Source organism: Cannabis sativa, chromosome 4, assembly GCF_029168945.1.
Source record: "Cannabis sativa cultivar Pink pepper isolate KNU-18-1 chromosome 4, ASM2916894v1, whole genome shotgun sequence".
Classification (NCBI taxonomy): Eukaryota; Viridiplantae; Streptophyta; class Magnoliopsida; order Rosales; family Cannabaceae; genus Cannabis; species Cannabis sativa.
The window spans coordinates 81422749-81437719 of NC_083604.1; the positions used below are offsets into that span (position 1 = coordinate 81422749).

Below are 14971 nucleotides of genomic sequence, written 5' to 3' on the forward strand. Positions count from 1 at the left end.
ATGTATCTTCAACAAGGTGGGTGCACTTGAAGAGTTTAAGAACAACAAAGATAGACAATAAACCAAAGCATGAAAATCCAATAGAGAAAGACAACTATTCATTATTTTTGTATAACATTCAAAATCATTGATTGTAACCCAAAGAAAGTTCCACAAATTTCAGCCACAACAAATCAGTATCAATGAAAACAAAAAGGTATTAAGAAAGAACTAAATAAAGATCACAACCGAACTAGTAGTCCAAAGCAGAAGGTATTCTTAAAAGGCCATTACCCTTTGCATCTATTTTTATTTTGTGTTTTTTGGTTTGAACTCTTACAAAAATATAAAATGATATGAGAAAAGGACTGTGATTCCCAAGTGAAATAAAGTTCAATAACCAACCAGCTTTGTTAGTACTAAGTACGCCGCTTTTTGGGGAGCCGGCAGCCATTATGGGGACGCCGAGTTGTATCCTCAAGGTATACTATTGGATTCTGATCCCCTCTTGAATTAGTAAACCCTTCTCTCCAGCTTATAATTGCTTGCTTTTTCTTTTTAAAGAAAGTAAACCCTTTCACCTTCATCACAACTGATTTTAATCCCATATTTTTCGACATTCTTCCTACGTGCTCTGCAGTTGCTTCAGCAGCATACCGAGACTGCTTTGCTCCTCCTTTCATTTCGGGCAAAGATCCAGCTGAAGCTCCCATCTTTTTGTTTCCCTTTGAATCTGTAACTGTAACAAATGTATTGTTGCGCATCAACTTTATGTGGACAAAATCAGCATCATGCTCAAGATTGTATCGAGGAAAGCGAGAACCCCCGAACAAATTTCTTTCATCTTGTTGTAAAATACCCCTTACAAAGTTCATGGGGTTTCTTTCATCTCGTTGTGTAAAACCCCTTTGGTTTCTATCGTCTTGTGGTATGAAACTCCTTGGGAAGGAACTCCTTGGGAAGGAGCTCCTTTCATTTTGCGGCATAAAACCCCTTGGGTTTCTATCATTTTGCGGCATAAAACCACTTGGGTTTCTTTCATCTTGTTCTATAATACCCCTTACAAAGTTCATGGGATTATCTCTGTTCTCGATTTCTTTTGTACTTCCAGAATGTATGGAAGAAAGGAAACTCATCAAAGCATATGGAGCAGAGACACCCTTGTTATGCATAATACTAGAGCTCAAATTTGAGCTAGTAGAAAGTCCACAAACATGGTGTGCAATCTTTCTCATTGCAATGTCGTCAACAGATTTTGAACTTCCTAAGGAACTCTCTTCTCTTGGGGACCTGTAAAACCAACAATATTTAATCACTCAAATTTCACCTCCATTAACAGTTCTTCATCTAGCTTATTCCATCAAACTAAATTTCAGAATGTTTACTCACATAGAATGGTTGGTAAACTTATATCCAGAAATCAGAGTAACAAATCTCTCTACTAATACTGTGTCATAATTCATTATCCCATTCACAATTTCACATCTTAACAAAAATAAACAAATAAAAAAAAAAACATTTAAACAAACGTAGGTGTCGGATTTCAAGGAATTGAACATTTTAGTAGAATTCATTCTTAAATTTGCAGGAGAAAATACACTCCACTTCTCATGAACTAACTAGTATACTCAAATACTAATAGCAAGAACAGAATTAGTTATGATTAATAATGTGTTGTGTTGTACAGTTTGTTAGTTATGAGTGGTTCTCTGATGACCCAGGTTTAGTTGAGTGAGCCTAGTAATTAAGGGTAGCTGATTATTCCTCTATTTTGGAAGAGATGAACTCTCTTTTGGGAGATCTTCAAGTATCTCTAAAAGACTAAAAATTGGAACTTTGTAACTATAATGTCTTTAATATTAATGAAGATTTAGTCTCTAGATTTCATATCTATCAACTTATCCAACAAACTCAGTAGAAATGAACACAGACATAATAAGGCTATCTAAAACAGATTTATGTGCTTTCAACACAAAATTTCCCACAAAGAAAAAAAGATAAAATACATACTGAGTGAACAATTGCATACTCATACATAAAGATGCTCACACAGTTTGCAGCAATTTCATGTAAATGTCAATCTAAGAAGCTCTCGAATAGAATCTGAAATAAATTTCAGATAAACAACCCTTACATATTTAAAGAATCAAATCAGTGTATTATTAGCACATTTCAAAACCAAACTAATGCTTATTTTTCACTGATCAGAACAAAACACAGGCATTGATTCATAAACAAGATTACACCATAGGAAAAAAAATACAGAAAGGCGAGAAATCAAAAGATTATGAAAATGGAAAAATGAAATCTTTGAAGAAATAGATGAAAGCTACAAGAAACCATTGTTTCTCAAACTCATACCTGTGAGTGAAGCTGAGATGATAATGAAGCCGATTTGGACAACTGAACGGCCTATTCGCAAACGGAATCCCTCATCTCCGATCGTGCGTCTTAGATGGAGAGTAACTGGAGAGCGAAGTATGGAGAGAGAAGCTCGTATTGAACCCTAATAATTGTGGCCGTACATCGGTCGGTTTAGTCGGTTTATACTATATATTTTCCAACCCGACATAAAGATTGGGTTATAAAATTACGCATGCAACCGCCCAATTTAAAAAAAAAATTTCGTATTCGACGGTTTGCCACGGTTAACCCGCCCAAACCGAATTAGGATGTTTTTTTTTTTTTTTTCAGATTCAACTAAATATATCTATATAAATATGTATCACTTCACTCTTCTAATTAGAGAAAATTCTTATAATATGATTACAGTAACTAATTTATAATGAAATGGAAGGTTCGAATAATCTGGATATATATATATATGAACCTTTTCATCTTCTCATGATAAATTTGGTAATATTATAGCTGTGGAAGCTTCAAGGCAACAACTACAAACGTATAGAGCAAACCAAGGGCCAATAAGGCCAGTTCTAGAAGAATTCATACCATTAAAGATTTATCTAAATATGAATAGCCAGAATTGAGTGGCCTATTATTGCATTTTGTGGTACTTTTCTTGGAGGATTTTCATCTCTTCATTCTCATATTCAACTTAAATTAACAGAGTACTTTTCTAGCATTTCTTATTCTTACCCTTCAGAACTATCAAATATATGTAAATAATATACATTTAATATAAACATGTATAGAAAATTCTTAAGAACATGAGTGTGTCATTCTGATTACCTGATTGAGAAAGTGGGGTGTCTAATAGGCTAAATCGGCTGGCGTTGGGGTACTTCCGAACTCTGCCGTGGTCACTGGTACTTCCGAGCTTCGGCGTTGATGAAGCTTGAACGGCGGGCTGAGATCGGGCTGAGAAGATGAAGCCCTTGAAGGCTTGAACGGCGACCGCACGAGTGAGAGAGAGAGAGTAACGAGTGAGAGAGTGAGAGAGGCGGGCTGAGAGAGTAACGAGTGAGAGAGAGAGAGGCGGGCTGAGGGACTAAAATTTAGGGTTTAGGTTTTTTTTAATATATATTATATATTGTATAATATATAAAAAAAAAAAAAAAAGCGAAAAACGGGTTAAGTCGGTTTGGGCGGGTTCATTGGGCGGTTTGGGTCAAAATTCAACCCGCCCAATTTACAGATTGGGCGGTTTAGAATTTTGTCAAGTTATGTCGGTTTGTATTTTTTTTCGGTTTTGTCGGTTTGGTTTAGTCGGGTTATTCGGGTTGGGCGGTTTACGAAAATTTCTGTACAGCCCTACTAATAATATCACGTTATGGGTGTACTATTCTAATTGGGCCTAATTGGGCTAACTCAAATACTAAAGGCCCACAAATGGGATAAGTTGATAAATACTTTTTTTTGTGTTTTTTTTTTTTTTTTTGAGAAAATTAGACTCTATACTTTTTTTATATTGTCCTCTTTTATTTTTACCCTATTTTTTAAAATCTATCATTTTTACCTCTTTTTTTAAACACTTTACCGATTTTACCCCTGTCACCTCAATATACTTTCCATGTGACTCCCTTATATCAAGGTATTTTGGGTACAATACATATAAAAAGAGGTATGTTTCAATTAAATATAAAAGTAGAGGTAGTTTTGGTTAATTGATAAATAAAAGAGGTATTTCTCAATATATCTTTTTTTTTTTTAATCCATTACTCAAAACTATCCTCAAATTATATTTCATTAAAATATACTTAATTTTATGAGTGGATTGCCCAATATACTTTCATCTTCCACTTAAGTTTAACATATAATTTAAATTAATTTAAGGCATATAATGGGTATGCTTAAAAATATTAAATTAAATAAGATCAAATAGTAAAATTTATCAATTAATATATAATTAAATTGAATCTGAATATGCTTAAAAATATTAAATATGGTCTAATAAACTCTTAATTGGTTGCATGTTGATGTACGTTTACATTATTGTTTTTAGTAAAAATATAAATAAATAAATAATTTGTGTTTTTCAACGAAAGGAAAAAAAAAGTGTCGTTTTAAGTACTTTATGGCACGTTAACTATACAGTAATCAGTAATTAGAATCGGAATAAATTAATGGAGAAATGTAACAAAATAAATGAAAAATAATCAGAATTAATATTTGTAATATGTTATTTACTAAAATTTTTTAGAAATAGAATAGTTGTGATTTATCTTGTTTACAAAAGACCCTCCCATTGTTAGATTGATCATTATTATGAACACACCTTTCATTAACCCTCCCATTGTTTTCAGACTCTGATTTATATACTCTTAATAAGTCTTTATATTTTCACTAGTTTGAGTATAGTAACCTTGTTCCAAATAAGAAATAAACCATCTAAAATCCAAACCTGATAAAACTCACTGCATTTGAACTTTGAAATCTCTCTTTACCAACGTTCAAGGTTAAAAATAATATGTGCTTGGCATGTAAGTGAACAAAATTTCTGTAGTGTTAGACATTTAATGAAGAAATATTACATATTACGCCAGCAAAAAAAGCTTATTGTAAAGAAAGAGTATCGAAAAAAATCTTATTTCCGTTTTAGACAACAAACGAAGTACAATTAAACATGTTATTAAGCTTTTGATGGCAAATTTGGTTCAGCCTCTTTCTTGTTCTTCTGATCCTCAAACTTATCTATGGCCACTTGCAGCTCATCTGTACCTCCCACAGCCCTCATTGTGTAGAAATATACCCCAAAGACGAATGATGTCAATCCACCGGCAACTACAAAGTTCTTGGTCTTAGGTCCAAGGCTCGCGAATCCTGAAATTCCAGTCATCAAGCTTCTTGTGATTAAGTAAACTATAGAGTAGCCTCAGCCCCTGCCTTCTTCAACAGTCCTGTGGCCAAAGTAACTGCAGCTCTTGCGATTTTGACAGACTGTAAGCCTAGAGCGAGCAATGAAATGAATTAATAAGTCGTTGTGTGTGAGTCTAAAATTTTCACTTGTTTGAATTAATAAGTCGTTTTTATTTTTACTAATTAGTCGTTGTGTTGTTTATTAACAATTACAAAATTAAAACTAAAATTAATTATAAAAAGAATTTTGAGAAGCTATATTTAAAATTAAAATAATTCTTAGTTTATTCACAAACAAATATTTTCTTAATAATTCCTAATCTAAAAGTAATATTCAATAAATAGAATTTGATAGATAATGGCTAAATCATATCCAACAACAAAATAGAGAGAGAGAAAGAGAATCGATTTCAAAACTCAAAATCGGTACCTGAGAGTGAAACGCCTCCGCTCCGATGTCCGATCAGCGATCAGGTTGTTGATAATATTTCTAGGGTTTAGTGAGAAAGCGATCGAGTTGGGGATCGGGAGAGAGAACCAAGAAGAAACGGTATCATCATAATAGGCTTTGGGGTTGTATAAATATCCTTTCTGTTATCACATTTGGGATGGGCTTTACATAAATATCACTTTTGTTTCTGAAAAAGACTAATTAGTAATTTTTCTCCTGAACTTTGAGATGTAGTAAATTGTGCCCCTGAACTTTTTTGGCCGTTAAAAATTCCCCCTGAACTATTGAGATTGTTAATTTCATTCAATTTTACTGTTTCAGTGATTGTATATATACTAAATCATGCTCCCCAGACTTTGATATCTACCAAATCATGTCCCTCAAACTTTGATATGTACTAAATCATGCCTCTTGAACATTCATCCATGTTAGAATTTTTTTACTAAAATTAGACAAAAGTCCTTAAATTTAACAATCTCAATAGTTCGGGAGAATTTTTAACGGCCAAGAAAGTTCAGGGAGCACGATTTAGTACATGTCAAAATTTAAGGAGAAAAATTACTAATTAGCCTTTGAAAAATTATAATAGAAATGTTAATATTAAAAATAATAATATAACCAAAATCATAAAATTTATTATTAGATATAACAGGAATTTTTATTAAATAAAACATATACTTTAAAGAATAATTTATTATTAGATGTTGGATTTCAAGGAATTGAACATTTTAGTAGAATTCATTCTTAAATTTGCAGGAGAAAATACACTCAACTTCTCATGAACTAAATAATATACTCAAATACTAATAGCAAGAACAGAATTACTTATGATTAATAATGTGTTGTGTTGTACAGTTTGTTAGTTATGAGTTGAGTGGTTCTCTGATGACCCAGGTTTAGTTGAGTGAGCCTAGTGATTAAGGGTGGTTGATTATTCCTCTATTTGGGAAGAGATGAACTCTCTTTTGGGAGATCTTCAAGTATCTCTAAAAGACTAAAAATTGGAACTTTGTAACTATAATGTCTTTAATATTAATGAAGATTTAGTCTCTAGATTTCATATCTATCAACTTATCCAACAAACTCAGTAGAAATGAACAAAGACATAATAAGGCTATCTAAAACAGATTTCTGTGCTTTCAACACAAAATTTCCCACAAAGAAAAAAAGATAAAATACATACTGAGTGAACAATTGCATACTCATACATAAAGATGCTCACACAGTGTGCAACAATTTCATGTAAATGTCAATCTAAGAAGCTCTCGAATAGAATCTGAAATAAATTTCAGATAAACAACCCTTACATATTTAAAGAATCAAATCAGTGTATTATTAGCACATTTCAAAACCAAACTAATGCTTATTTTTCACTGATCAGAATAAAACACAGGCATTGATTCATAAACAAGATTACACCATAGGAAAAAAAATACAGAAAGGCGAGAAATCAAAAGATTATGAAAATGGAAAAATGAAATCTTTGAAGAAATAGATGAAAGCTACAAGAAACCATTGTTTCTCAAACTCATACCTGTGAGTGAAGCTGAGATGATAATGAAGCCGATTTGGACCACTGAACGGCCTATTAGCAAACGGAATCCCTCATCTCCGATCGGTGCCGATGGAGAGTAACGGAGAGCGAAGTATGGAGAGAGAAGCTCTGTACTGAACCCTAAGTTATGGGTCTACTATTCTAATTGGGCCTAATTGGGCTAACTCAAATACCATTCACAATTTCACATCTTAACAAAAATAAACAAATAAAAAAAAAACATTTAAACAAACGTAGGTGTCGGATTTCAAGGAATTGAACATTTTAGTAGAATTCATTCTTAAATTTGCAGGAGAAAATACACTCCACTTCTCATGAACTAACTAATATACTCAAATACTAATAGCGAGCAGAATTAGTTATGATTAATAATGTGTTGTGTTGTACAGTTTGTTAGCTATGAGGCGTTCGCTGATGACCTGACATCGTGCTTTCAACACAAAATTTCCCACAAAGAAAAAAAGATAAAATACATACTGAGTGAACAATTGCATACTCATACATAAAGATGCTCACACAGTGTGCAACAATTTCATGTAAATGTCAATCTAAGAAGCTCTCGAATAGAATCTGAAATAAATTTCAGAATCTGGCAATTAGCAGACATTATTGTCTATTAATCTTGAAGATCAGAGACAATGAAATTATCCCCTTAAAAAATATAAGTAATTATCAAAGTAATAACATTTCTAATTTGTGAAATCACCCTATGTATAGGCCGATATTATACATAAATTATGCAAAGACAGATTATACATTAGCAAATTAAATAGCTTATGCATATGCCTCGTACTAAAATTCAGAGAGTAGCTAGGAATGCAAACTCAAATCTGATTATATCTTTTCAATCATGTCTATGTAAATCTAAAATACACTATACCCAAAAAAAAAAGGCTATCAACAATTTTATAAATACATTTATATATTGTCCTAACTGAAAATGAATGCATGCTTGGATTTGAATCAAGAATTTCAAATTAGCAGCTTCATTAACAATACAATGAAACTAATAAATTACCCCAACTTTTCAATATTACAACTAAATATTAATATATATGTGTGATATTGTCCCATTTCAACAATTGAGGTCATTACAGCCTAGCAAATCTCTCACATCCTCTGCCTCTCTCAAAGTTCATCAGCTTAATTATGTATTACAGAATTAATTTTAAAAAAATGAGGAAGAGAGGATTAGATTGTACATAGAGAACTAAAAAAATTTAAGAACAAACCCATCACGACAGAGTGTTTGTAAACTACCATTGCAGAATAAAATAGAAAAAAGAACATATAAATGGCAAAACAACTCGTTCCTCAAACTAAAAATCCTTAAAATTAAAGAGATCACATACCAGTTTCTTCCCACTCCAGCGTCCAGCCGCTGCCGCTCCTCCTCTGGCTGCTCTCTTTTCTTTTTCTTTCTTTTGGTTTGTGGTAAGTGGTAACCTAATAGAGAGATAAATATTGAGTGAGTGAGGTGCGTGGGTGGGTGGAGTGAGTGAGGTGAGTGATGTGAATGTGTGATATATAATAATAATATAAATAAAGTAATATTTTTGAAAAAAGGAAAAGATTCCTCCTGACAAAGAAAAAAGTTAAACTATTTTTATATATATATATAATTATAAATGAAAACCTTTACTATATATTAATATTATATAATATATATATATTGAAGATATAATATGTTGTAAAGGAATGTGAAATAAATGGTCGGTGTCGGTTTTGCGGTTTGAATGTTCACCCCTATTTCAGATAAACAACCCTTACATATTTAAAGAATCAAATCAGTGTATTATTAGCACATTTCAAAACCAAACTAATGCTTATTTTTCACTGATCAGAACAAAACACATGCATTGATTCATAAACAAGATTACACCATAGGAAAAAAAAATACAGAAAGGCGAGAAATCAAAAGATTATGAAAATGGAAAAATGAAATCTTTGAAGAAATAGATGAAAGCTACAAGAAACCATTGTTTCTCAAAGTCATACCTGTGAGTGAAGCTGAGATGATAATGAAGCCGATTTGGACAACTGAACGGCCTATTAGCAAACGGAATCCCTCATCTCCGATCGGTGCCGATGGAGAGTAACGGAGAGCGAAGTATGGAGAGAGAAGCTCTGTATTGAACCCTAATAATATCACGTTATGGGTGTACTATTCTAATTGGGCCTAATTGGGCTAACTCAAATACTTAAGGCCCACAAATGGATAAGTTTAGAAATACTTTTTTTTTTTTTTTTGAGAAAATTAGACTCTATACCTTTTTTATATTAACCTCTTTTATTGTTATCTTATTTTTTAAAATCTATCATTTTTACCTTTTTTTTTAATACTTTACCGATTTTACCCCTGTCACCTCAATATACTCTCCATGTGACTCCCTTATATCAGGGTATTTTGGGTATAATACATATAAAAAGAGGTATGTTTCAATTAAATATAAAAGTAGAGGTAGTTTTGGTTAATTAATAAATAAAAGAGGTATTTCTCAATATACCCTTTTTTTTTAATCCATTACTCAAAACTATCCTCAAATTATATTTCATTAAAATATACTTAATTTAATGAGTGGATTGCCCAATATACTTTCATCTTCCACTTAAGTTTAACATATAATTTAAATTAACTTAAGGCATATAATGGGTATGCTTAAAAATATTAAATTGAATAAGATCAAATAGTAAAATTTATCAATTAATATATAATTAAATTGAATCTGAATATGCTTAAAAATATTAAATATGGTCTAATAAACTCTTAATTGGTTGCATGTTGATGTACGTTTACATTATTGTTTTTAGTAAAAATGTAAATAAATAAATAATTTGTGTTTTTCAACGAAAGGAAAAAAAAAAGTGTCGTTTTAAGTACTTTATGGCACATTAACTATACAGTAATCAGTAATCAGAATTGGAATAAATTAATGGAGAAATGTAACAAAATAAATGAAAAATAATCGGAATTAATATTTGTAATATGTTATTTACTAAAATTTTTTAGAAATGGAATAGTTGTGATTTATCTTGTTTACAAAAGACCCTCCCATTGTTAGATTGATCATTATTATGAACACACCTTTCATTAACCCTCCCATTGTTTTCAGACTCTGATTTATATACTCTTAATAAGTCTTTATATTTTCACTAGTTTGAGTATAGTAACCTTGTTCCAAATAAGAAATAAACCATCTAAAATCCAAACCTGATAAAACTCACTGCGTTTGAACTTTGAAATCTCTCTTTACCAACGTTCAAGGTTAAAAATAATATGTGCTTGGCATGTAAGTGAACAAAATTTCTGTAGTGTTATTAGACATTTAATGAAGAAATATTACATATTACGCCAGCAAAAAAAGCTTATTGTAAAGAAAGAGTATCGAGAAAAATCTTATTTCCGTTTTAGACAACAAACGAAGTACAATTAAACATGTTATTAAGCTTTAGATGGCAAATTTGGTTCAGCCTCTTTCTTGTTCTTCTGATCCTCAAACTTATCTATGGCCACTTGCAGCTCATCTGTACCTCCCACAGCCCTCATTGTGTAGAAATATACCCCAAAGACGAATGATGTCAATCCACCGGCAACTACAAAGTTCTTGGTCTTAGGTCCAAGGCTCGCGAATCCTGAAATTCCAGCCATCAAGCTTCTTGTGATTAAGTAAACTATAGAGTAGCCTCAGCCCCTGCCTTCTTCAACAGTCCTGTGGCCAAAGTAACTGCAGCTCTTGCGATTTTGACAGACTGTAATAAACCTAGAGCAAGCAATGAAATGAATTAATAAGTCGTTGTGTGTGAGTCTAAAATTTTCACTCGTTTGAAATAATAAGTCGTTTTTATTTTTACTAATTAGTCGTTGTGTTGTTTATTAACAATTACAAAATTAAAACTAAAATTAATTATAAAAACAATTTTGAGAAGCTATATTTAAAATTAAAATAATTCTTAGTTTATTCACAAACAAATATTTTCTTAATAATTCCTAATCCAAAAATAATATTCAATAAATAGAATTTGATAAATAATGGCTAAATCATATCCAACAACAAAATAGAGAGAGAGAAAGAGAATCGATAGTACCTGAGAGTGAAATGCCTCCGCTCCGATGTCCGATCAGCGATCAGGTTGTTGATAATATTTCTAGGGTTTAGTGAGAAAGCGATCGAGTTAGACTGGGAGAGAGAACGAAGAAGAAAGGGTATCGTCATAATAGGCTTTGGGGTTGTATAAATATCCTTTCTGTTATCACATTTGGGATGGGCTTTACATAAATATCACTTTCGTTTCTGAAAAAGACTAATTAGTAATTTTTCCCCTGAACTTTGAGATGTAGTAAATTGTGCCCCTGAACTTTTTAGGCCGTTAAAAATTCCCCTGAACTATTGAGATTGTTAAATTTAAGGACTTTTGTCTAATTTCATTCAATTTTACTGTTTCAGTGATTGTATATATACTAAATCATGCTCCCCAGACTTTGATATCTACCAAATCATGTCCCTCAAACTTTGATATGTACTAAATCATACCTCTTGAACATTCATCCATGTTAGAATTTTTTTTACTAAAATTAGACAAAAATCCTTAAATTTAACAATCTCAATAGTTATCTTTGTTTGGACAAATCATTACTGAATGTAAACAACTCTACCTTGAGTTAAGAAATGTTTCTATTATCTTTGTTAAACGATAAGCTAATGTGGTAGCTCATAACTTTGCTAGAGCTTCTATATTATATCCTGGTTGTCGTTTCGATATGGAGTCTGTTCCTATCGATTTGTTACCTTGTTTGGTAACGGAATTTGTTGGTTAATAAAATTTATTTTCCATTCAAAAAAAAAAAAAAAAATTCTCAATAGTTCGGGAGAATTTTTAACGGCCAAAAAAGTTCAGGATGCACGATTTAGTACATGTCAAAATTTAAGGAGAAAAATTACTAATTAGCCTTTGAAAAATTATAATAGAAATGTTAATATTAAAAATAATAATATAACCAAAATCATAAAATTTATTATTAGATATAACAGGAATTTTTATTAAATAAAACATATACTTTAAAGAATAATTTATTATTAGATGTTGGATTTCAAGGAATTGAACATTTTAGTAGAATTCATTCTTAAATTTGCAGGAGAAAATACACTCAACTTCTCATGAACTAACTAATATACTCAAATACTAATAGCAAGAACAGAATTACTTATGATTAATAATGTGTTGTGTTGTACAGTTTGTTAGTTATGAGTTGAGTGGTTCTCTGATGACCCAGGTTTAGTTGAGTGAGCCTAGTGATTAAGGGTGGTTGATTATTCCTCTATTTGGGAAGAGATGAACTCTCTTTTGGGAGATCTTCAAGTATCTCTAAAAGACTAAAAATTGGAACTTTGTAACTATAATGTCTTTAATATTAATGAAGATTTAGTCTCTAGATTTCATATCTATCAACTTATCCAACAAACTCAGTAGAAATGAACAAAGACATAATAAGGCTATCTAAAACAGATTTCTGTGCTTTCAACACAAAATTTCCCACAAAGGAAAAAAGATAAAATACATACTGAGTGAACAATTGCATACTCATACATAAAGATGCTCACACAGTGTGCAACAATTTCATGTAAATGTCAATCTAAGAAGCTCTCGAATAGAATCTGAAATAAATTTCAGATAAACAACCCTTACATATTTAAAGAATCAAATCAGTGTATTATTAGCACATTTCAAAACCAAACTAATGCTTATTTTTCACTGATCAGAACAAAACACAGGCATTGATTCATAAACAAGATTACACCATAGGAAAAAAAATACAGAAAGGCGAGAAATCAAAAGATTATGAAAATGGAAAAATGAAATCTTTGAAGAAATAGATGAAAGCTACAAGAAACCATTGTTTCTCAAAGTCATACCTGTGAGTGAAGCTGAGATGATAATGAAGCCGATTTGGACAACTGAACGGCCTATTAGCAAACGGAATCCCTCATCTCCGATCGGTGCCGATGGAGAGTAACGGAGAGCGAAGTATGGAGAGAGAAGCTCTGTATTGAACCCTAATAATATCACGTTATGGGTGTACTATTCTAATTGGGCCTAATTGGGCTAACTCAAATACTTAAGGCCCACAAATGGATAAGTTTAGAAATACTTTTTTTTTTTTTTTTTGAGAAAATTAGACTCTATACCTTTTTTATATTAACCTCTTTTATTGTTATCTTATTTTTTAAAATCTATCATTTTTACCTTTTTTTTAACACTTTACCGATTTTACCCCTGTCACCTCAATATACTCTCCATGTGACTCCCTTATATCAGGGTATTTTGGGTATAATACATATAAAAAGAGGTATGTTTCAATTAAATATAAAAGTAGAGGTAGTTTTGGTTAATTAATAAATAAAAGAGGTATTTCTCAATATACCCTTTTTTTTTAATCCATTACTCAAAACTATCCTCAAATTATATTTCATTAAAATATACTTAATTTAATGAGTGGATTGCCCAATATACTTTCATCTTCCACTTAAGTTTAACATATAATTTAAATTAACTTAAGGCATATAATGGGTATGCTTAAAAATATTAAATTGAATAAGATCAAATAGTAAAATTTATCAATTAATATATAATTAAATTGAATCTGAATATGCTTAAAAATATTAAATATGGTCTAATAAACTCTTAATTGGTTGCATGTTGATGTACGTTTACATTATTGTTTTTAGTAAAAATGTAAATAAATAAATAATTTGTGTTTTTCAACGAAAGGAAAAAAAAAAGTGTCGTTTTAAGTACTTTATGGCACATTAACTATACAGTAATCAGTAATCAGAATTGGAATAAATTAATGGAGAAATGTAACAAAATAAATGAAAAATAATCGGAATTAATATTTGTAATATGTTATTTACTAAAATTTTTTAGAAATGGAATAGTTGTGATTTATCTTGTTTACAAAAGACCCTCCCATTGTTAGATTGATCATTATTATGAACACACCTTTCATTAACCCTCCCATTGTTTTCAGACTCTGATTTATATACTCTTAATAAGTCTTTATATTTTCACTAGTTTGAGTATAGTAACCTTGTTCCAAATAAGAAATAAACCATCTAAAATCCAAACCTGATAAAACTCACTGCGTTTGAACTTTGAAATCTCTCTTTACCAACGTTCAAGGTTAAAAATAATATGTGCTTGGCATGTAAGTGAACAAAATTTACGTAGTGTTATTAGACATTTAATGAAGAAATATTACATATTACGCCAGCAAAAAAAGCTTATTGTAAAGAAAGAGTATCGAGAAAAATCTTATTTCCGTTTTAGACAACAAACGAAGTACAATTAAACATGTTATTAAGCTTTAGATGGCAAATTTGGTTCAGCCTCTTTCTTGTTCTTCTGATCCTCAAACTTATCTATGGCCACTTGCAGCTCATCTGTACCTCCCACAGCCCTCATTGTGTAGAAATATACCCCAAAGACGAATGATGTCAATCCACCGGCAACTACAAAGTTCTTGGTCTTAGGTCCAAGGCTCGCGAATCCTGAAATTCCAGCCATCAAGCTTCTTGTGATTAAGTAAACTATAGAGTAGCCTCAGCCCCTGCCTTCTTCAACAGTCCTGTGGCCAAAGTAACTGCAGCTCTTGCGATTTTGACAGACTGTAATAAACCTAGAGCAAGCAATGAAATGAATTAATAAGTCGTTGTGTGTGAGTCTAAAATTTT

The 14971-nt window shown here is 31.3% G+C and overlaps 1 protein-coding gene and 1 long non-coding RNA gene across 2 annotated transcripts; both read right to left on the minus strand.

Annotated features, from left to right (window-relative positions):
- Positions 1-104: 104 nt before the first annotated feature.
- On the minus strand, positions 105-8783 carry LOC133037503 (small ribosomal subunit protein uS11m-like). The gene is made up of 2 exons (XM_061115004.1): positions 8594-8783; positions 105-1269 (listed from the first exon to the last, which is right to left on the minus strand). The coding sequence occupies exon 2, from the start codon at positions 1212-1214 to the stop codon at positions 399-401; it is 816 nt and encodes a 271-aa protein (XP_060970987.1). The 5' UTR covers positions 1215-1269; positions 8594-8783; the 3' UTR covers positions 105-398.
- Positions 8784-10466: 1683 nt separating this feature from the next.
- LOC133037506 (uncharacterized) lies at positions 10467-14449 on the minus strand. Its single transcript, XR_009687595.1, has 3 exons — positions 13154-14449; positions 11328-11419; positions 10467-11002 (listed from the first exon to the last, which is right to left on the minus strand). It is a non-coding gene; the product is annotated as an uncharacterized LOC133037506 (long non-coding RNA).
- Positions 14450-14971: the final 522 nt, after the last annotated feature.